The sequence below is a fragment of the Orcinus orca genome, chromosome 11, assembly GCF_937001465.1.
Source record: "Orcinus orca chromosome 11, mOrcOrc1.1, whole genome shotgun sequence".
NCBI classification, from domain to species: domain Eukaryota; kingdom Metazoa; phylum Chordata; class Mammalia; order Artiodactyla; family Delphinidae; genus Orcinus; species Orcinus orca.
The window spans coordinates 45888280-45911516 of NC_064569.1; the positions used below are offsets into that span (position 1 = coordinate 45888280).

At 42.7% G+C, this 23237-nt stretch overlaps 1 protein-coding gene and 1 long non-coding RNA gene across 12 annotated transcripts in view; one reads left to right on the forward strand and one right to left on the reverse strand.

Annotated features, from left to right (window-relative positions):
• The window catches only part of ATP23 (ATP23 metallopeptidase and ATP synthase assembly factor homolog), a 21298-nt gene extending 9766 nt beyond the window's left edge, over positions 1–11532 (forward strand). For 5 of the 10 annotated variants that reach the window (XM_033440500.2, XM_004276576.4, XM_049694021.1 and 2 more), the window contains 5 exons: positions 2398–2443; positions 3152–3233; positions 6839–6976; positions 8908–8991; positions 10899–11532. In XM_033440500.2, the coding sequence (XP_033296391.1) occupies positions 2398–2443; positions 3152–3233; positions 6839–6976; positions 8908–8991; positions 10899–11102 (554 nt within the window). In that variant the 3' untranslated portion in view covers positions 11103–11532. Of the gene's footprint in view, positions 1–16; positions 6977–8907; positions 8992–10898 lie in introns of those variants that run through there. The other 5 variants (XM_049694025.1, XM_049694023.1, XM_049694027.1 and 2 more) reach the window with 4 other exon arrangements.
• On the reverse strand, positions 7478–22723 carry LOC117203939 (uncharacterized). Of its 2 annotated transcripts, none has more exons than XR_004486910.2 (3): positions 20350–22723; positions 17504–17650; positions 7478–7717 (listed from the first exon to the last, which is right to left on the reverse strand). It is a non-coding gene; the product is annotated as an uncharacterized LOC117203939 (long non-coding RNA). The 2 variants fall into 2 exon arrangements; XR_004486911.2 differs by lacking the exon at positions 7478–7717 and adding an exon at positions 16829–17405.
• Positions 22724–23237: the final 514 nt, after the last annotated feature.

Below are 23237 nucleotides of genomic sequence, written 5' to 3' on the forward strand. Positions count from 1 at the left end.
CTGAGTGAGGGTGTGTGGGTGGGGTTTAGGTCCATTGCGTTGGAGGGGGTCTCAGAGGGTGTCTCCGAGTGTAGAGGTGGGGCCCTGGGTGTGGTTAGAGGGGTGGGCCTTGGGCTCTGCGGGGCACAAGGGAAGCTCCAATGGCAGAGGATTAGGCCTCCCGGTGCCTAAGTGGACAGGGAAGGCACTGGCTCCATTCCTTCGTGCCCCTCCCCCACCGTCTCCCGCAGGGTCTCCCCCATCGCCACTGGACACCTAACTGGGGGGGGTCCCGCTGGGTGTAGGAACTCCTCCCCTCCCCCAGCCACCCCTCTTGGGTGCTGGTCCCGGAGGTCCGGCCTTTACTTTTGCTCCCCCTTCCCTCCCTCCCACTCCCTCAGGACCCGTGTGGCTGGAGGGGGCCTAGGTGGGCAGAGGATCAGGCCTGGGATCTCAGCAGGTTCCTGGGGGCCCAAGTGGTCAGGGGAAGCATGGCAACTCCCCCTTTTGATACTCTGCCCTCCCAGTGGTTCCCCAATTTCCCCCTTCGGCCGTGGGAATCCCTTGCCCTCCCCTAGCTGCCCCTCAGGGGCGCCAGTCTTGTCCGGCCTCCGCTTCTCCTCCCCCTTCGCTCCCCCAATGCCCCACGTCCTACCCAGTTGCTGGGGGTTCCTCCCATCCCCTTAGGTGTCTGTGGTCCCCCACTGGTGCCTGGTAGGTGCCCTAATTGTGAGGAGACGCGCATTCTGCATCCTCCTAGTATGCTGTCTTGACTCCGCCCCCCACTTTTTTTTATAGAGGTTTTTTTTTTTTAAATTTTATTTATTTTTGGCTGCATTGGGTCTTCGTTGCTTTGTGCGGGCATTCTCTAGTTGTGGCGAGTAGGGGCTACTCTTTGTTGCAGTGCTTGAGCTCATTGTGGTGGCTTCTCTTGTTGTAGAGCATGGGTTCTAGGCGCGCAGGCTTCAGTAGTTGCAGCACAGAGCTCAGTAGTTTTGGCGCACGGGCTTAGTTGCTCTGCGGCATGTGGTATCTTCCCGGACCAGGGATGGAACCCGTGTCCCCTGCATTGGTAGGCGGATTCTCAACCACTGTGCCACCAGGGAAGTCCCTCATAGATTCTTAGAAGTGGGGGGGCCTCAGGAGTCATCTGGGCCTTTCCAACCCCCATCACTGACCAGAAACCTCTGTGCCATCAGTTGACCAGCGTGTTTATAGACCTCTGCTGGAACAGGTTATCTTTGAGGCCCTTTGAGGCTATTGGGCTCTTGTATCGACAGCTTTGATTGTTGGAAAAATCCTTTCTCATACTGAGTTGCAATGTGCCCTGTGTAACTTCTGCCCTTTGGTCCTTGTGCTGCCCTCTGAAGAAATGTTGGCTGAATTTATTCCCACACGGCACCCCTTCAGGTACTTGAAGCTACTGTGGCCCTAGTTAAGTCTTTTTTCTCTTTTCCAAATCTACAGATCCCTTTCTTGCTTCCTGTGGAAAGTAGTCCTGAACTGTTCTAGTCACTTTCTCCCATGGAACAGCTTCGGTTGGCAGGTCCTGTTTAGAGTATGGTACTCAGAATGGGACACTATTCACAGACCAGGACAGACAATAGTGGGGCTACCTACTGCCTTCCTCTAACCTGGATACTATGCTGCTATTTGTTTCTATGGATATTGGTCCCAAATTTTCTCAGTCTTTTGGTGTGTGTGTGTGTGTGTGTGTGTGTGTGTGTGTGTGTGTGTATTTTTTTTTTAATTAATTTATTTAAAAAATAAATTTATTTGTTTTATTTATTTATTTTTGGCTGCGTTGGGTCTTCGTTGCTGCATGCAGGCTTTCTCTAGTTGCAGTAAGCAGGGGCTACTCTTCGTTGCGGTGCGTGGGCTTCTCATTGCAGTGACTTCTCATCGCAGAGCACGGGCTCTAGGCGTGCGGGCTTCAGTAGTTGTGGCATGCGGCTCAGTAGTTGTGTCTCTCGGGCTCTAGAGCACAGGCTCCGTAGTTGTGGCGCACAGGCTTAGATGCTCCGCGTCATGTGGGATCTTCCCGGACCAGGGCTCGAACCCGTGTCCCCTGCATTGGCAGGTGGATTCTCAACCACTGCGTCACCAGGGAAGCCCCTTGGTATATATTTTAATACATTGTGTTCGATCATTTAACTGAAAAGCATATTTGATGTTATCTAAGATGTTTGGTACTACCCATTTTGGTATTTCTATCAGTGTTTCATTTCATTAAAGTCTTGCTTTTATGTTAATTTAAGCTTATCTTTTCATATTCATTTTTTATCATTTTTAAGATGGTATTACTTTGCTAAGATTTGTGAGGTTTTGTTTGATAATATCTTACACTGCTATTTGGATCATTTAATTGGTGCTCTTTTTTTCCAATTACCATATGTAACTGAATCAATATCTTTCTAGATCCATATGTTAAACTGCTGCTTGATGCCATGAAGCATTCGGGCTGGTAAGTGAATCTTTTTGAAGTGCTGCTCTATATTCTGGCTGCTGGAAACAAAAAATCCCCACCCAAACTGGAAGTACTTGAGATATTTCACTTCAGGCCACAAAGCCCTTTCCATATGGTGGGTGGTGGTGGTTGGCTGCACTCTCCCCAGGCAGGCCGTGTTCTCTCTGGACCTCTTCAGCCCTAACTCCACATCTCTGGCTCTACTATTCACCTCAGGTATTTAGTAAAGACGATACTTAAAATCTTACTTGTAAGTAATCACCAAACCTGGTTTTTCCACTATGCCAGTCCCAGCATTCTCCTTAACGGAGAAGAAATCTCAGCTTATTATGCACGTAGAAGCCTTCCAGGTGTTGTTAAACTTTGAGGAGATCGGAAGAAGTGATTTCTGAGGTCCACTTCTTAACATTCCGGCCCAAGGGCAGAAACTCCAGCATTTTTCCAATATGGTCTTAATGAGTTGATCAAATTCTTTATGGAATCATAGCATAGAATTTGAACTGGGATAGATTTTGCAGAGACAGTTTTCTTATTTACAGATGAGAGAACTGAGTCCTGAAGGTGTTGAGTTGCTTTCCCAAGGTGTCCTGTGTGATAGTGATGGAGAGATGTGTCATCTGGGTCTCCGGGCCCAGGGCTGTTTCCCCTGTGCCCCATGCACACTACTTCTGGACGTTGTCTTTTTAATCCATTCTTACCTTCCAGCGCTGTTAACAAAGAAAGACACTTTTCTTGTGAAGACTGTAATGGAAATGTCAGTGGAGGTTTTGATGCTTCAGTGTCTCAGGTAGGTGGTCTACCAAGCTGTCTTCTTTCCTGCAGTTCTCTCTCCTGATGTTTGCTGATTGCCTTCTATGTTCTGGGCATTCCATTTGGTAGACTTTGTGTAGAATTCAAAAAATGAGTTAACTGTGGTCCTTACTCTTAAGGTCCTTACTTCTCACAGGGGAGACAAGACAGGAACGCAGAGACAATGATAAAATTTGAGGCGGGTTAAACTCTTTGAGGTGGGTGTGGTTACCACAGTGGGACAGTGATGTGATTGATTGAAAGATGCCAGCAGATTCAGCTAGAGGATGTAAAGGCTCTTCAGGGGCAAAGAAGACAAAGACTGTTGCCAAAAGCAGGGGGAGCACGAGCAAAGGTGACGTGTTGAGAAAGCACAAGGTGTATTTGGGGAATGGCATGTTGTCTAGTTCAGCTGGAGGGCAGGAATGCATGGGGAATGAGGAGAAATAGGATTGGAAAGAAAGATAGGCTATATGGTGGGAGGCTTTGAATGCCAAGATAGAGTTTCACCTTTACACGATGAGAAGTGATAGGTCTTTGAGAATTTTTGATGAGGAGAGTGAGTTTTCTCACCTGTAAAATATGGGTAATGATTGTATTTATCTTATAGAATGGTTATGAGAATTAAATGCAATTTCTCTTGTAAACTACTTATCATAGTAAGCAGAGCACTTAAGTCAATAAATGTTATAAGTTTTAAGTCAATGGGGGGTTTTGACAGTCTTGAGGTGGTAGATGGATGTGTCATGTGATATGAGGGTAGATAAAAGTGTTGTAAGTCACTGTTTCCATCATGAATATATGACACATTGAAGTACATTTAATTGTTTCCTGCTAGGGAATCTTATATGTATTTGAGTTATTTATAGCTGTTTCATGGTAATCATGGGAAAGAGCAACATAGCAGAGGGGTGAGGTGTCTGAGTTTTGGAGTCACATAGACTTTGAGTTCAAATCCTAGTTCCCCTGCTTATTAGCTGTGGGGCTTGGGCAAGTTATTCGTTTTATTCTCAGTTTCCTCATTTGTAAATTGATAATTGCCAACACCTGTAGCTCCCAAGATGGGTCTTGGTAAGTTCATCCTCTTTGGGTGTTAGAGTGCACGTTTTGAATCTTCATCTTATTCCTCAGCAGTGTTATACACAGTTGGGCACTCTTTTTTTTTTTTTAATTAAAATTTTTGTTGTGAAGTATCTCATTCATATAGAAGAGTAAAATACCTGTATGTACACTTTCAGTCATAATAGTAAAATGAACATCTATATAACTACCACCCAGATTTGAGAAATAAAACACTGCCAGGACTTCAGAAGCCTGTGTGCCCCTCTTGGGTTACAACCCCCTCCCTTCCTTATTCTGACTTCCGTGATAACCATTCCCTGCTTGTCTGAATGGTTTTGCCATCTATGTGTACAGTCCAACAATGTGTTTAGTTTCCTCCTTTTAAGCTTTATACTTGGGGTCATGTGTAATACTTTGTCATTTTATGAAATCATACAGTCTTTGTAACTTAATTCTTTCGTTCAACATCGTGAGATTCTTCTGTGTTGTTGTGTGCACCTCTGGTTAATTTAGTTTGTGTTGTATATTATTCCATTATATGTCTGTACTAGCGTTCACCCTATCGAGTATCGATTGTTTCCCACTTTATTATTATTATAAACAATGCTGCTGTGAATGTTCTTCACCTTCTCTCCCAGTGCTCGTGGGCAAGAGTTATTCCAAGGTATCTGGCTAGAGTGGAGGTCCTATCACATGCACACACTTGACGTTAACAGCTAATGCCACTTTCTTGCCATGGTTTCCAGTCTGCCACACTCTTGTGGTTGCTCCTTTGCTAACTTAGCTTCCTCTACCAGCCCTTAAATGAAGTCCCTTAATCCTTGGTGTTAGAGCCCCTTCTTTTCTACTCTGCATTCTACCGAGGGGATCTCATTTACTTTGCTGGGTCAGAGCTTTCTCTTGAACTCCACATCCATATTGCCAGGTGTTCACTGAACACCTACACTTGGGTGTCCTAAAGGCACCTCAGACGTGCCATGTCCAAGTTCAAATTGATTTTTACGATCCTCCATCCCCACCCATCCTGGTCTTTTAGTTTTGCATATCTTGGTGAACGGTACCACCATCCGTCCTATTACCCATGCCAGAAATTTAGGGATCATCCTTGATACCTCTGATTCTCTTCCCATATTCTGTCCAACACAGAATTTTGTCCAGTCTCCCTCCTAAATACCTTTTTAGGCCCCCACCATCCTAGCTCTGGGACTATTATCTCTTGCCTAGAATACTTCATTCGCCTTCAGCTAGTCTCTGTGCATCCAGTTTTGATCATCTTTTATTTTTCCAACTGTGGTCAAGAGGATAAAAACAAAATAAAACACCCCCCGTTTCACTACTCCCTTTCAGTGACTTCCCACTGTTGTCAGGATAAAGAGTGATTTGGCCCCTGCCGACCTCACCAGCCCTATCTCATGCCTACCGCCTCCAACTCTGTGCTTCGTAATACAGGCCTGCCGCCGTCAGCTTCTCCAACATTCTTTTCCTTCAACCCTCCCCCTACCTTTTGCCTATGTTGTTCTCTGTCTGGAATGCTCCCTTCCCCTCTCCTCGAATTTAACTCCTGTTCATCCATTAGATCCCAGTTTAAACATTCCTTCTGCAGAAAAGCCTTTCCCAACCCTGCAGACCAGGTCAGGCACTCTCATTGTATGTACTCATGACAACCTGGGTTTTTCTTCATGACAACTGTCACTGCATGTGTTTAAACATTTTGGTGAATATGTGATTAATTTCTATCTCCATTACTAGATTATAAATCTCTAGTAGGTCTTGATAAATATTAGTTGAATAAATGAATGTTGAATGAATGTATATAAAATACATGTCCCAGTGTCTGGCACACAGTAAGTACACAGTAAGTGGGGACTATTATTATTAGGACCCCTCACGTCTTTATTATTCTTATAGGGTCCTGCTCAGTGTGCTGCTGGCTTTTTGTACTTCTTTCTGAAGCTCTTTCTGAGGACTTTTCCTGGCAATTCTAGTAGGATGGGACAGTGTGGTCATTCATTGTTGATTCATTGCTTATTGAGAAACTTGATAAGAAACATTTTACACATATTCTCATTTAATTCTCACAATTCTAAGAGGTAGGTACTCTAAGTCATCTCCTTTTTTATAGTTGAGGAAACTGTGGCACAGAAAGCTTAAGAAACTTGCCCAAGGTCACTGACTTAGTAAGGCGTGGGGCTAGAATTTGAATCTCCCTGCTTCATTCCAGAGTCCACTCTTAATACAAGACTGTGGAGTCTAAGATGGCTGGTACAGTCAACCCAGTGAGGGTGGTGTGTGAATAAATGTCCTTAAACTAAGTGCTATGTAGTCCAGAGAGAGGAGAAGGGAGAAGTTAGCCATTGGGAAGGCTTCATGGAGAATGTATGGTGAAGACCGAGCCTTGATGGAGGGGTGGGTGTTGGGTGGATAGAGTGGGTGAGGCTTTCCAGGCAGTTGAGCCCACTCAGGTGAGAGAGAAGATGGAATCTGCGAAGTGAAAGTAGATCTTAGAAATAACCGAACTTTCCTCATTTTGGTGCTTCTTAGATTGTTTTGTGCCAGAATAATATCTGTAATCAGGCGCATATGAACAGAGTGGTCACCCATGAGCTCATTCACGCATTCGATCATTGTCGAGCTCATGTCGACTGGTTCACCAACGTCAGGCACTTGGCTTGCTCTGAGGTAAGTTTTATTGTAGAAGGTACTTTTTCCCCAAGGACACTGTTGTGCGTTTGAACATTTTATTCAAGGATGACTTATTTAAACGTATTCCTTTTCTTGTCATAATTCCACATTAGTCTTCAGTTTACATTTTTAACTATTGAATACAATTCTTTTAGATACAGCAGGTAGACATTTTTAAGTATCTTTTTAGAATTGTCTTAAATATAACCTTTAAATCCTAATAATAGTGATGACTTTTAATAATAAGCTATTTTTCCTATGGAATAAACTATATAATACAAAAACTTTATAGTTAACATTTACTGAGGGGCTGTGTGCCAAACCCTAACCCTGTGCTGTTTGTGGACTCTTTTTTTTTTTGCGGTACGCGGGCCTCTCACTGTTGTGGCCTCTCCCGTTGCGGAGCACAGGCTTCGGACGCGCAGGCTCAGCAGCCACGGCTTACGGGCCCAGCCGCTCCACGGCATGTGGGATCTTCCCGGACCGGGGCACGAACCCGTGTCCCCTGCATTGGCAGTTGGACTCTCAACCACTGTGCCACCAGGGAAGCCCTGTGGACTCTTATTTAATATTCACAACAGCCCATTGAGGTAGATACTGTTATCCCCATTTTATTTCTGTGAAAAGTGAGGCAGTTGTTCAGATACCATACATAGTAAGTGGCAGAGGCAGGATTACAACCAAGGTTCTTGAGTGGTTTGCTGTGCTGCCTTCCATAGGTAAAGTTCCTAGCTTTCCCTAGAGTAAAACAGTTCGTTTAAAAAATACAACATAGGAAGATATTTATTATTAAGCATTTTGGATTGCTGTCAGAAATACACACATATATATGCTCCTAGAAAGACATTTGTATTTCATACTTGCATTTCATTAATTGAAGAGTGCAGTGTGCTGAGAAGCTAAAGAAAATATAAATTTCAAGCTTATACTTTATAACTTAGATTATTTTCTCTTTCCCTTGAAATTAATAAGTAGCCTCACTGCATCTGATTATAACTCATATTATTTGGAAAGAAGACCGAAATCTGAGCTTTTAAATATTTCTCTCTCTTGGGTGTTATGAGAATTAATGCCTGTTAGCTAGTTAAAGTGTGTTAAGTGCTTTGAGCTCCTCAGAGGAATGAAGCCATGTTATTATAGAAGTAACAAGAAGTGGGCCATTCTGATTGCAGTGAATGAGCAAAAACGTGGCCAGGTTGGCTGTAGAATCCATGTGGGTGATTCCATGACTTTTTCACCTATTAAAGCTGCTTTTTACCTTAAAGATATAGAAAATACATACTAACTTCAGGCTGTCATGTTCATAGCATGCCCAGTTTGGAATGTTCTTGATTCTCTGTACCACTTAATTTTTCATAGGCCCATCAAGACCCTGGAGGAAGGGCATGAACTTACACGGGTTTAAGGGAAGGTCCGAGAGAGTTTCAGTGGTTTGGGCTAGGAGAGCTGGGAGGTTTGTGTGCCTAAAGTGTCTTAGGTACTGATGTATTCAGTTTTAAGCTCACACTGAAACTCAGTTTGTAGATCTTTGGAAGAATGCTTTCTTGAAGTCCTTTTGGTAATTTCTAGCAGTGTTTGTATTTTGTAGAGAGCATAATCTTTAACTTTGAGGTCCAACTCTTTGACTTTTGGTTCCAAAAGAAATTAGTTCTGTCTGTAAGACTCTGGTGGAAAGTTTTGAAAATTCCCTTTGAATAGGTGATTGCCCACAGTGTATCTGGCGCTGCCTAGTGTAGCTCATGGATATCTGCTCTTTTTCTTAAGAACTTCTTAAGAAGTCAATAGAATTAAAAAAAAAATCTTACAGGTACTCTGTTCTCAGAAAAATATACCAATTTTATATTTTACAATTAAAAAAATCAGTTGATATAAAGGTATAGAGCACGAGTGCTTATTTTCTTTTTGTTTGCCTTCTGTCTTTGTGATAGGTTCGAGCTGCTAACCTTAGTGGAGACTGCTCACTTTTAAATGAAATATTCAGGTTACATTTTGGATTAAAACGACACCATCAGGTAAAAACTAACATATGAAATCATTTACTGTTAAGAGTGCTATGAGTGGAAATAATGAATAGAAAAATGAGAAGTATATTTAGTATTTGAAATTTGAAAGAACTACTTATATGAAAGAATACAAAATGTGTATCACTGAAGCCAAATAGATGGAATTCAGTTCTATTTTATAATTATGGGCAAGCTATGTGACTGAGAGATTTTCACAGTGAAAAGCGCTATGGTCTCACACGTGGGATACTTTTGGATGGGGGTAGATAAGGACTGGAAGTGAAATCACAGCCTGTCTTACTTTTATCCTAACAGTACTGGACTTGTGTTTTGAAACCATCACAGTATTCTCTAGACAAAAAAGTAATACCTGTCAGCACAGAGACTGCACTGCAGCGCACTGTGTATTAGCACACCTTTAAAGGCTGTATGACGTGACAGCAAAGCTTCGGATCAGCACAGACTTGATCATGATGAGCTGAGCTGAGCGATTTTGTAAACAAAACAAAATGAAAACTGTAAGCAAGCTCATCCTGCTAGAAAGCTTTTTTGTTGTTTTTGTCTAAAAGAAACACTTTATATTTTTTTATTGGGGTATAGTTGTTTTACAATGTTGTGTTAGTTTCTACTGTACTAGAAAGCTTTTAAGGTCCACGATAGATGGGCATGGGGAGAGGAAGTTTAGAACTGATGGACTGGTGAAGAATGTGAGCAGTTCTGCCCATAGCAACCAAGGGGCTCTGTGTCCACATTTAGGAGAAAGGCTGGTCAGAGCTCTTCTCTGGGAAGAGGTTACTGGGCCAATGTGTCAGGTACATGGGCGTCAGGATAGCAGTTTTAACCAGATGCAAAAAGGACAGGCTTGGAACAACAGCAGGAAGGCCCTTGGCTCTCCAGAGAAAAGAGTAACTCAACTCTGGGGAGGAAGGTAGAAGGTCACAGAGAACTACGAAGAGAAATTTTGAACTCAATGAATGGGAGTTAGACGGCAAACCTGGGGCCTGGGAAGGGTGCCTAACCTGATAGGGCTGTTACGCTTTCAGCCTGTGCCAAGTCCGCTTAGTGATGTGCCACTGACTTGTGCTGCATGTCTTCCGTGCCCTCCAATCCCTGCTCATCTGGTGAATTCAGCTCAGGCAGCCTTCGTATGGGCGGTGTGTTCTGGCTCTCAGTGGAAGTAGGGTGCACATCAGAACATCCCAGAGAAGAGGCTAACGCAGTTAAGGCATGTCATCCGGAGTCCAGAGTCTTTGAAAGAGAAATCTCTCCTCTTTTTAACTTGGGTAACAGCAGCAGAAAATGAATAGAACTAGCAATAGGATGGAAAATACGTGGAGGTAGTGGGAGAAGAGTCCTAGAGAACAGAGTCCCTGCTTTTGTACAGTATGTACCCAAGAAAAAAGTTGTTTGATTTTTTTTTCCCCCTGAAAAATTAGGATGCCTTCAAATTTTGTGTGTATGTATGTGTGGTTTCCTGTTGCCTCCAGGGGAGATGCCCCTCTCGAAAGAAAAGTTATCTAGCATTGGTCACCTGAAAAGCTAAGGGAGAGAGAGGCACAGAAGTATATTTCATATTTATTCAAATTAAAAAGCTCAACCAGAACCTTATAGACTTTTTTATGATTTTGCAAAGTTGGAGTTATTGTTTAGCAGATACTGCCTAGAAATTATCATCATTAGGAAAGATGAGAAGAAGGGAGGAGGGGAAGGAGATCTTACTTATACCTAAATAATTTTAGGTTGAGCTAAACATGTTCCATAATTTAATCTTTCTTCTTTGGACTGACAGAAATTAATAAAGTAACATGAGAGGAAATTAATTTTGACTGTGGTTCACACATTGTATAAAATGTTACTATTTCATGACAAAATTTTCATATATTAATAAAATTAAAGCCACATACTTTTCTCCTTAGACTTGTGTGCGAGACAGAGCCATTCGTTCTATCCTGGCTGTTAGGAACATCAGCAAAGAAGTAGCTCAGAAGGCTGTTGATGAAGTTTTTGAATCTTGTTTCAATGACCATGAACCTTTTGGAAGGATCCCTCATAATAAGACCTATGCAAGATATGCTCATAGAGACTTTCAAAACCGGGATCGGTACTACTCAAACATATGAAGACGATGACATTTTATATGGCAGAGCTTCAGTGATCATGAAGAAAGTATGGTTCCCAAGTGGACAACATAAAACGTAAATGATCAATTAAATACAGAGAAGACACAGAAGATTCTAGCACAGAAGATTCTAGCATCAGAAAAAGTAACTGTGGTAAGAAATGAAACTGCCTTAAACTCCAAGGCAAAAATTGTATCTTTGTAGCTAACCATTTGGTAAATAAGGCAAATAAATAGCATTTTTAAATTTTCTACAATGTACTTGTTATTACTTGTGTTTTATTTTTTATGATTGTGATTTGCTTTTATTACATTTTAAAACTTGATTATGAAACCTGTGAAGTATGCCCTTTATGATGTGTATGTCTTCTTTGGAAAAATGTCTATTCAAATCCTCTGCCCATTTTAAAATCAGGTTGTTTATTTTGATATTGAGTTGTATGAGTTCTTTGTATATTTTGGATGGTAACCCCTTATCAGATATTGTTTGCAAATATCTTCTCCCATTCAGTAGGTGGTGGAGCGCAGGCTCAGCGGCCATGGCTCACGGACCCAGCCGCTCCGCAGCATGTGGGATCTTCCTGGACCAGGGCACGAACCTGTGTCCCCTGCATCAGCAGGCGGACTCTCAACCACTGCGCCACCAGGGAAGCCCATCACCTGCATTTTTTTCTCACATTATTTTCTTCTTTTTCTTCCCTGCTGATTTCTGCTTCTAACTTATATAATGCAAGTGTTAGAGTTCCCAAGAGCAGAATTTGGTTCTACAGAAATTACCAAGTAGAATATCTGGGATTTTATGAGGATAATATTTTTTCAACAGGTACCAAGGCTAAGTTAAAAGGGAAAAATTAATCACGTGACATCCTAAGTGTCAAGTGGCAGCTTCTCTGAATGCTAACTGCGTTCATACCGCCTCACATCCAAGGTGGTAAAATAAGGGGGAAAAAACTGGGTCAAGGAAACTCTCCTAACATAATGCTTCTTTTTCTGAAGATTAATAAGTCCCAGAGTCCCACAGCAAAGGCCAAAGCTATATGTACGTACCTTTCAAATCTGGATCTGCTGGGTCAAAGCCCGACATGTCTGGAGGGGCCAGGCTGGCCCCTAGAGTGCTCACTTATTAGTAGGAGGCCCTGGGAAGCCTTGTAAGCGTCAAGTGGCTGGACTCAGCATTCAGTAATGGAACCACAGCTCCCCCTCATTCTCCCAACCACAGCATAAGGAGGAGAATCAATCAGAGGGAAAAAATAGACATTGCATTAATTCAATAAATATTTATTAAGCTCTATCTACTATGTACTGATGTAGGCACTGGGGATACTTAAGTGTCCAACATGGGTTGGATCTTTGTCATCATGGGGAACAGCTGCACCAGAGAGGAAGTGTGCAGTTGTTTGGGGATATAAAATTTGGCACCTAACCTAGAGAAGTGATATTTAAACTTGAGACCTGAGGGGCTTCCCTGGTGGCACAGTGGTTAAGAATCCACCTGCCAATGCAGGGGACACGGGTCCAAACCTTCGTCCGGGAAGATCCCACATGCTGCAGAGCAGCTAAGCCCATGCGCCACGACTGTTGAGCCTGCGCTCTAGAGCGTGCGTGCCACAACTACTGAAGCCCGTGTGCCTAGAGCACATGCTCTGCAACAAGAGAAGCCACCGCAATAAGACCGTGCACTGCAACGAAGAGTAGCCCCCGCTCACCGCAGCTAGAGAAAGACCGCGCAGCTACGAAGACCCAGCGCAGCCAAAAAAAAAAAAAAAACAACAACTTAAGATCAGAGTATGAGAAGGAGTTAGCAAGTCAAGGGGGTGGGGAAGGAGACTTCCAGACAAGAGGAGACCCTTTGTGTGAAGGCCTTAGAAGGGGGCAGGGACAGTGAGAGAAGGGTTGTGGAAAGGGATAATGTGGAACAAAGTACCTGGTTCCCAAGGAAGCTCGTACCCAATTCCCAGGGAGAGGAGAAGCTCTGTGACCTGAGTGTCAAATAAAAAAGGTAAGCAGTGGGAAAGAAATATTCTGTAAATCGTTTGGAGAAAACTGGAGACCTGGAAAAAATTAAGTTAAATGCCTCACTCATTTATACCACAGTAAGTCCCAGAGATATCAAAGATGTTAATAGAAAAGAAAGCCATAAAAATACCAGAACATGGGAGAATTTTTAACATAATCTTAGAATGGGAATGCCTAAAGTAGCATAAAAATTGCAAAACCATAAAACAAGTTATTGATATACTTAACAGCATTTTTTAATTTTCAAAAAATTTAAATAAAATATTTTCAATACGGTATCCTGAAAGATGTTATTCATAATAAAGTGATGACTATTTACATCTATATTAAAAAAAACAAAAATGAGGAAATAACAAGAACAGAAAATGCAAGTAGGTGCCTCTTTAAGCATATGACTTATGTGACCTTACCTATAATAAGAAATGTGTAAACTGTGGCATACTGTTTTCACCGAAGAGGTTTACAAGGGTCAAATATATGATATACATCCAACTAAAGAGCTTCTGCACAGCAAAGGGAACCATTAACAAAATGAAAGGCAACTTACTGAGTGGGAGAAAATATTTGCAAATCATATACCTGATAAGGGGTTAATACCCCAAATATATCAAGAACTCATATAATTCAATAGTAAAACCCCGCAAACAACCTGATTAAAAAAATGGGCAGAGGATCTGAATAGACATTTTTCCAAAGAAGGCATATAGATGGCCAACAGGAACATGAAAAGATGCTCTGCGTCACTCATCATCATGGAAATGCAAATCAAAACCACAATGAAATTATCACCTTACACCTGTTAAAATGACTATTATAAAAAAGACGAGAAATAATGTGTTGGCGAGCACGTGGAGAAAAAGGAATCCTCATGCTCTGTCGGTGCAGCCACTGTGGAAAACAGTATGGAGGTTTCTCAAAAAATTAAAAATAGAACTACCATATGATCCAGCAATTCCAATTCTGGGTGTTAACCTGAAGAAAACTAAAAGACTAACTTGAAAAGCAGAAACTAACACAACATTGTAAAGCAACTATACTCCAATTAAAAAAAAAAAGTTAAAAAGACACATGCACCCCTACGTTCATTGCAGTATTATTTACAATAGCCAAGATATGGAAACAACCTAAGTGTCCATCGCTGGATGTGGGTGAATGGACAAAGACATTGTGAACAGGTTGATGGCTGCCTGAGGCAGGGGGTGGAGGTGTGGGAGAATGGGTTAAGGGGGTCAAAGAGTGCAAACTTTCAGTTATGAAATAAGTCACGTGGATGTGACGTACAGGATGGTGACTATAGTTAATAATACTGTATTGCATACAGTAGTCCTCCCTTACCTGTGGGGGATATGGTCCAAGACCACCGCCCCCCATGGATGCCTGAAAACTTGTATAGTACAGAATCCTATATATACTATGTCTTTTCCTATGCATACAGACCTATGATAAAGTTTAATTTATAAATTAGGCACAGTAAAAGGTGAACAATAATAGTAAAATAGAACAATTATAACAATACACTATAATAAACGTTATGCAAATGTGGTTTCCCTCTCAAAATATCGTATTGATACAAATTTAATGCCTTTCCCATCATAATCAAGCACTTACACATTGTGGCCATAACTTGCAGTTTGAGGCATGACAGCAAAACTAGCACAATTTTTTTCCCCTTTTTTCACAATTTAATGGATAGAAGATTTGTTCTCTACAGTGAATCTTAGCAACCTCAACATATGATTTTTTTTCTTTCCTAATTAAGTTGAAAACTTTCACCTATTCACTTAAAGAAAGTACTTTATGGCTTCAGTTGGGCGGATCTGAATTGCCAGTATCACTACTCTTGCACTTTGGGGCATTATTAAGTAAAAGAAGGGTTATTGAACACAAGCTCTGAGATACCATGATGGTTGACCTGTTAACCAAGTTAGCTAATAAGTGACTAATGGGTGGGATACGATGAGCAAAGGGATGATTCATGCTCCAGACGAATGGATTGGGACAGTGTGAAATTTTGTCACGCTAGTTGTGTCAGTGCACAATTTAAAACTTATGAATTGTTTATTTCTGGAATTTTCCATTTAATATTTTTGGACCATGGTTGACCGCAGGTAACTGAACCACGGATAAGGGGGGACTACTGTATTTGAAAGTTGCTAACAGAGTAAATCTTTTTTAAAAAAATATTTTATTTCTTTTTTTATTATTTTGGCTGTTGGGTCTTCATTGCGGTGCATGGGCTTCTCTCTAGTTCTGGTGCGTGGGCTTCTCTCTAGTTGTGGCATGCATATTTTGTCTCTCTAGTTGTGGTGCTTGGGCTCCAGGGCACACAGACTTAGTTGCTCCGTGGCATGTGGGAACTTAGTTCCCCAACCAGGGATAGAACCCGCGTCCCCTGCATTGGAAGGCGGATTCTTTACCACTGGACCACCAGGGGAGTCCCAGAGAGTAAATCTTAAAAGTTTTCATCACGGGCTTCCCTGGTGGCGCAGTGGTTGAGAGTCCGCCTGCCGATGCAGGGGACACGGGTTCGTGCCCCGGTCCGGGAGGATCCCACATGCCGCGGAGCGGCTGGGTCCGTGAGCCATGGCCGCTGAGCCTGTGCGTCTGGAGCCTGTGCTCCGCAACGGGAGAGGCCACAGCAGTGGCAGACCCGCGTACCGAAAAAAAAAAAAAAAAAAAAAGTTTTCATCACAAGAAAAATCTTTTTGGTAACTATGTAAGGTGATGGATGTTAACTAGACTTATTGTGTTGATCATTTTGCAATGTATACAAATGTCAAATTATTATGTTGTACACCTGAAACTGATTAAAAAGTAAATTAAAAAAATATACTCCCAGACATTATTAGGGAATAATTGACTGTAACCTCTAAGGAGAATAATTTGGCAAGTATTATTTAAATACACATACTCTTGATATGGAAAGCTCTCCATGATATATTAAGCGAAAACAGCAGGGCATTGGACAAGGAAAGGAGGAAAGAGACAATATATACATACATACATACATACATGTTGCAGGTTTCTAGAATATCCCTGTATGTAAATACAATGAGCTATAAATAGAAGTCTCCACCAGGGAAGGTGAACTGAATATTGGAGAGAGGGAAGTGTTACTATTCTCTGTGTACACTTTTGAACCTTTTGAATTTTGTACAGGTGCTTGTAGAATCTAAAAAAATTAAATGCACATTTACTTATTCATAATTTTTTCAAAATTGTTATGTCAGTATAACCAATGTCTTTGTTCTAAGTGTGAGCAAATAGTTGCAGTGTTAACCTCAATGTTGTTAAATATATGATAAATTTATTTTCATCATATTAGTTTCATTTTTCAAGATATAGTCCCAAGCACACTTTTTTTTTCTAAAGTGTCTACCATAAAATTCCCATTTTAATTGGATTCTCTTTCAGTAGTCTTACTGCTGGCATTAGTTATCTGTTATAGTGAGGAGTTCCAAATACCTGTTTCCAAAGCTACAATGCATACCCGTTTCACCACAATCTTAAAAGTACTTAGTACAAACCTTGTTTGTTTGTTTGTTTTCACTGTGCTACCACACATATAAAATTTGACATCGTAACCATTTTTAAGTGTACAGTTCAGTGGTATTAAGTACATTCATATTGTGCGGCCATCACCATGCTTCATCTCCAGAACTAATTTCGTCTTGCAGAATGGAAACTCTATATCCATTCAACAATTCCCCAACCTTCACTCCCTGACGCCCCCCAGCAACCAACGTTCTACTTTCTGTCTCTGTGATTTTGACTACTGTTAAGTACCTCAGAAGTTTGTCCTGAGGATTAGTTTACATATAAAAGACTTGGAAGAATCCCTGGCACATACATTACTAGCTATTGTTATCCAGGTATCACTGTCCAGTAGAATTTTTTTGTGATGATGGAAGAGTTTTTTACCTGAACTATACAATGTGGCATACACTAGACGTATGTGGTTACTCAGTACTGAAATGTGGCTAGTGAGACTGAGGAATGGAATTTTAAATTTTATTTAATTCTAATTAAAAAATTTCAGTCACATGTGACTAGTAACTGCCCTATTGAACAGCAAGAATCTAGAGCTTAGAGGCCAGGCCTGGAGTTACAGGCGGAGTTATCACCTTACGGCTGATAGTTGAAGCCACATGAATGAAGGGGAATAAATGAAAAGGGAAGGGAAGAGGGCCAAGGATTAGAAGGGGGGAATACCAGCATCTAAGGTTTTGTCAGAGAAAGAAGACATGAAGAAAATATTGTGAAAAAGACCAAAAATAGGTGTGGTTCCCTGTAAGAAAACAGAGTTCCAAGAGAGGGAGTGGTCGCAAGGTTACATACCATTGATTGAGTTAATACAATGAGAACTGAAACTATCGTTCACCTTACCTGTGTGCTCCAAGTAGGCCTTGTAACTTTGCAGGTAGTCGGTGGGGAGATTGGCTGTCCAGTGGACTCTGAGGCACCATTTGTAATGCTTCTGCCTTCTCTGGTGAATACACGGCAAAGACCTTGTAAAGGCATTGGCTTTGAGTGCTAGAAGAAATATTTCAATATTAATTTCCATGACTAATTCTGGTGAGATTTTAAAGACAACACTATATGCACTGCTTTCTTTCTTTTTTTTTTTAACATCTTTATTGGAGTATAATTGCTTTACAATGGTGTGTTAGTTTCTGCTTTATAACAAAGTGAATCAGTTATACATATACATATGTCCCCATACCTCTTCCCTCTTGTGTCTCCCTCCCTCCCACCCTCCCTATCCCACCCCTCTGGGTGGTCACAAAGCACCGAGCTGATCTCCCTGTGTTATGCGGCTGCTTCCCACTAGCTATCTATTTTACGTTTGGCAGTATATATATGTCCATGCCACTCTCACTTTGTCACAGCTTACCCTTCCCCCTCCCCACATCCTCAAGTCCATTCTCTAGTAGGTCTGTGTCTTTATTCCCATCTTAACCCTAGGTTCTTCATGACCTTTTTTTTTTTTCTTAGATTCCATATATATGTGTTAGCATACGGTATTTGTTTTTCTCTTTCTGACTTACTTCACTCTGTATGACAGACTAGGTCCATCCACCTCACTACAAATAACTCAATTTCGTTTCTTTTTACGGCTGAGTAATGTTCCATTGTATGTATGTGCCTCATCTTCTTTATCCATTTATCTGTCGATGGACACTTAGGTTGCTCCCATGTCCTGGTATTGTAAATGGAGCTGCAGTGAACCTTGTAGTACATGGCTCTTTTTGAATTATGGTTTTCTCAGGGTATATGCCCAGTAGTGGGATTGCTGCGTTGTATGGTAGTTCTATTTTTAGTTTTTTAAGGAACCTCCATACTGTTCTCCACAGTGGCTGTATCAATATACACTCCCAGCAACAGTGCAGGAGGGTTCCCTTGTCTCCTGTGCACTGCTTTCTACACGTAACCCTGTTGGGTTGCACCCTGCCCGCCTTCAAGGCCTGCACTTGCACAGCTTTAAGACCAAAGAAAGAGCCCAGAGTCAGCAACAGAGACATCAGTGATGGGACAGCTTAGACGGCTGAAGCAAGGTCCTGGACTGACACCCCACCGCGTGAGGTGGACAGCGGGCAGGACACGGTGGCAGGCTTCCCTGGGGAGGAGGGGGAAGGGGAGATTGCCAGTTACAGGTTGGGAATTGGGTCAGGTTGGCTCATTAGTTGTCAAGGAAACCAGCAGAGGGGCACGCCCCTCACCACCCCTTTGATCAGAACAATCACTAGCTGGGCCTGGGGCAAGTGTGTAGGAAGGTCAGTCCTGTGAGTAGGTGTGGGTGAAGCAGGCCCTGGTTAAGCTGGGCGTGTACAGGGAGAAAGAGAGCAGCCGTCCTGAGTGGCCTGACTAGACACTCCACCCCTACATACCCTGTATGACCCTTAAGTATCTCGGTCCAGCCCCTCTTCCATGACATCCCTGGGGTCAGGTATGTAGGGCGCACTGCAACCAGCTGCAACAATACAATACAGACAGCAGCAGCCAAACAGCACCAAGAGTAAGATACCGGGCTTCCCTGATGGCGCAGTGGTTGAGAGTCTGCCTGCCGATGCAGGGGACATGGGTTCGTGCCCCGGTCCGGGAGGATCCCACATGCCACGGAGCGACTGGGCCCGTGAGCCATGGCCGCTGAGCCTGGGCATCCGGAGCCTGTGCTCCGCAACGGGAGAGGCCACAGCAGTGGGAAGCCCGCGTACCGCAAAAAAGAAAAAAAAAAAAGAAAAGAGTAAGCTACCCAGTGTGCTCAGAACAGTCATTGCCAGGATGTGGGCACATTCTGGACCCAGGCGCTTACCAGGTCAACGAAGCGGCAGTGCCCTGTCCAGTAATAAGGAAGGTAAGGCCGCCCCTGGTTTTCACAAACCCAGAGCCACCCCCATGGGGAGGGGAAGGCCTGGCTCTAAAAGAAACATTCTGGTGGCCTCGCCGGGGGTCAGCCGCCCTAGTACACATCTGTCACCCCGTGTTACGTTGGGTGCAATTAGGGGTGGACACATTAGGTCTTTCCAAGCAGAAAATAGTCCCACTAGTTGGACTTCTGTGTCCAGAAGCCAGCCTGTCCCACTCCACACACAGCACAGCCCAGGGAGGGTCACGGGCAGTCAGTGGTACAGTAACGTTTACGGTGGGGGGATCCTTCTGACATGTTGCACATGGGACTGGAAGCTGGTAAGTCTTTCCCCCATGGTCAGTCGTCCCATATAGTCACATTAGCCGGGTCAGTTTTTCATAGAAGTCCAGAGGAGGACAACAATGGTATCTCCCTGTAGACCCAGCACTAAGACTCATTGCACAGTGAGGCCGGTGTGGCTGCCCAGCCCTCGAATAGATTTCCTCCCTCAGGCTAGGGACAAAAATGTAAGACATCTAACAGGCACAACACAGGGAGATGATAACAATTAAGCAAAATACAAGCGGTAGCCACATTCTGAGATAATACCACATCCGCCTGTGGTTTCTGTCCTGGTCTGCAATACAGTTCAGAAAACTCAAGTTTTCAGTAACAGAGGACTATGTCTAAAATCATGTGATGGCCACCTCATTTTACCTTGGATGTCTGAACCACAGCTACTCCATTTTGACTTTCAAATGCATTCCCTTCCGCAATGGCCAAAGCAGATGTAAAATGTATGTCTGAAAGGCCACAAAACAGGCTGCTCTTGTCAGTAAAATTTAAGTTAAACCATGTATAAGCCTCATATACAACCCCATACCTCAATATGTGTAGATTTTTCCATCATTTCCCCTTTTGATTGCAAATCTTCCAATAGAAAGCATTGATGATCAAAATATCCGTCCCTCAATGCTGGGGTGCTGGCTCCTACCCCAGGTTCAGATCATGTCCCTCGGTGCTGGACCTCCTTTATTTTCGCCTAGTTATTCACACTGGGGGAAACTTAATCAGATCTTGTGAACAGACTCAGGGGTATGTCAATGGGGAAACACTTTACAGGCCATACATTTTATCACTTATACCAAATTGTTACACAAGACTTGTACGTGTGCTTTTAGCGGCCGACTTAAAGCGAGCAATGTTATATACATCATGAGTAGTTACACTCTGTGATAACTTCACTGGATAATCTTTTCCTCCTGAACATCAGGGCAAGTGTGGCTAACACAATAACTTTCCTCAATACAGACCTCAATTAACAGAACTAGAATTTAATATCTATTGAAACAATCTTTTTCAATCTAAAATTACTCTCATCTCCAGCAAACACAGCCAAATCAAAGCTAATTTGTTTGCAAAACAAGTCTGATCAATTGACCACGTAGGCTCCTCCAAAGTGGCTGAGGCAGAACTCCTCAGGAGTCTCAGGCTGAATTCCCAAAAGGCCTCTCAAGGCCAAGAAAGCCATGCCAAAGACCTGCCATCAGGCTCCACCTTGGATTTCTCGGTCCCCAAATATAGAGATTCCTGCACATGCCAGGAGACAGTCTTTCCCTTTCACCTCATAAGGCTGCTCAGAACCTAAGAGTCTCCAATTTCTGGAGGGACCTGTGATCTGAAAAAAAAATTGCACAATGTGAGAGTTGTGAGTCGTTTTATTGGGGGCAAAAGGAGGACTATAGCCCTGGAGGCAGCATTCCAGATAGCTGAGAAACTGCTCCAAAGAGATAGGGCGGAAGGTCAGTATATATGTGATTGTGGTGAAGGCGGGATGCATGCAATCTAGCACACATTTTTGCAGAAGGTTTCTGCTAGTCGTGAGGAGCAGACGTCACCATGAAAGACTTCAGTGCTTTTCTAGCTACGAGGAGATGCAAGCATTGGGCTCATAAAATCTTCTCCTGAAAATATCTAACTATCTGAAGGCCTGTTCTGCCAGTTTTTCCCAGAGCACAGAGTACCTCATTCCTGATCTCCACCCTGAACTCCTTTCAGGATGTGTTGAAGGTCAGCAGTCATAGCAGCTTGGGATTTAGTCCTTGTAGAGGTAGATGGCAAGGGGCAACCTTTAGTTGGCAGACCAGACAGAAAAGTGCTTCAACTTATGAACTAAGAATGCTGCTTGCCATATCAGGAAACAAAAGATGTTGCAGCCTTCAAGCTACCACATTACAGCCGCCCCTATGGTGAGCTCTGAGGGAACTCAAGATAGAAACAGGATGCCTGCCATCTAGCAGTCAACTGCTGCAGCCACCAACGACTGGTGCACCCTGAAGCTCTGGAGAAAACACAGGTTACTGGCCCCAGACAGCTGAGGTGCATATCAAAGGAATGATTTCAATGAGCCCAGACTTTACCTCTTCCCATACATAGAAAAGGGCTAATTTCATTAACTTGAGATGTCTGGTTTTCCTTAATTAACAGTAATCTTTTGATATCCCTACTACCTGCCCTTTGTTGCAGAAAGTCCTATATATCCTGGCTTCCCTCTCGCCTCTAACAATTTTCTCAGCATTATCCGAGATGCTGTGTCCAGGCTTGAAGTCCTCTGAAAGTCCGCCAACTAAAACAACTCTCAACTTTTAGGTAGCGCGTTTTTTTTTCAGTCGACAAATTCTACCCATAGGTGTAGTTTACCAAATTGCTGTAAGTCAAAGCTAACTTGAGGGGAAGGGCTCCCCTCTACCTGGAAAACAGATCAAAACCAGTAACATTCCAAACAAAACCCATAAACATTATAACCATATTCACCAGTAAACAACCCTTTTGTTACCTTTTTATGAAGCCATTGGGTTTTCCATTAGGATTCTTTAATTTCTTACCCCGTTCAGCTCTATGATCTGAAATTTATCAGAGACCTGTACTTGCCAAAAGGCCTTCCTATGAATCTTCTTGAAGATGAAGCACTTTTGCAGAAGCATCAGAGCACAACAATTACTGCCTATAAATGACAAAAGACTTAAAAAGTCACCGTTGAACGCTGGATCACAATGTAATGGATAAACAAACTTGGTTACAATAACTAAATTATGTCTGATTGTAGTCTTAACACTTAAAAACGTTAATCTCTGGCAAAAACCAAGAAGCACGTAATTGTAAATTTCCTGATTGGAAAACTTAATGCTCTAGTCTTCCTCTCCCAAGCAGGCAAAGAGAGACAAACTTAGGCCTGCCCAGCAATTAATGTTCCAATATTTTACCCTATTTGAAATGAACCAGTCAATGAATTCTCTTCATTTAACTTAGTTTAGTTTCAAGTTACCAAAATCTGGAGAGACTCTTTTAGATAGATATTCCCAAAACATAATTATTCCTATATGGTTTTTAAAAGCCTCTCTCCCTTTTCTTCATTTACTCTTAGAGATCACATGTGATTAAAGTTCCTGAGAACCCAGGTAGATCATCTACATCTCAAAGGCACAAGAAGAGAATACATTGCTTCTAGAGAGCTAGCTTAACCAGCTACAAAAGCCTCACTTTGATACCATAGCAGAACCATCGGGGCCGTTGTTCTCCAGATCTCTTGGCAGCCCCCGTTCATCAAGGACAGCCACCGGGGATTTCCCCCATAACTTTTGGGATCACCCCTGGAACTTCTGGGCACCACGTGTAGTGGACAGCCCCCCGCAGCTTTCCATTCCCCGTTGTGTATTTCTCAACATCTCGGCACCCGGGAGTTTCCTTGGTCTCCTGGCTGCTCCGCCAGTT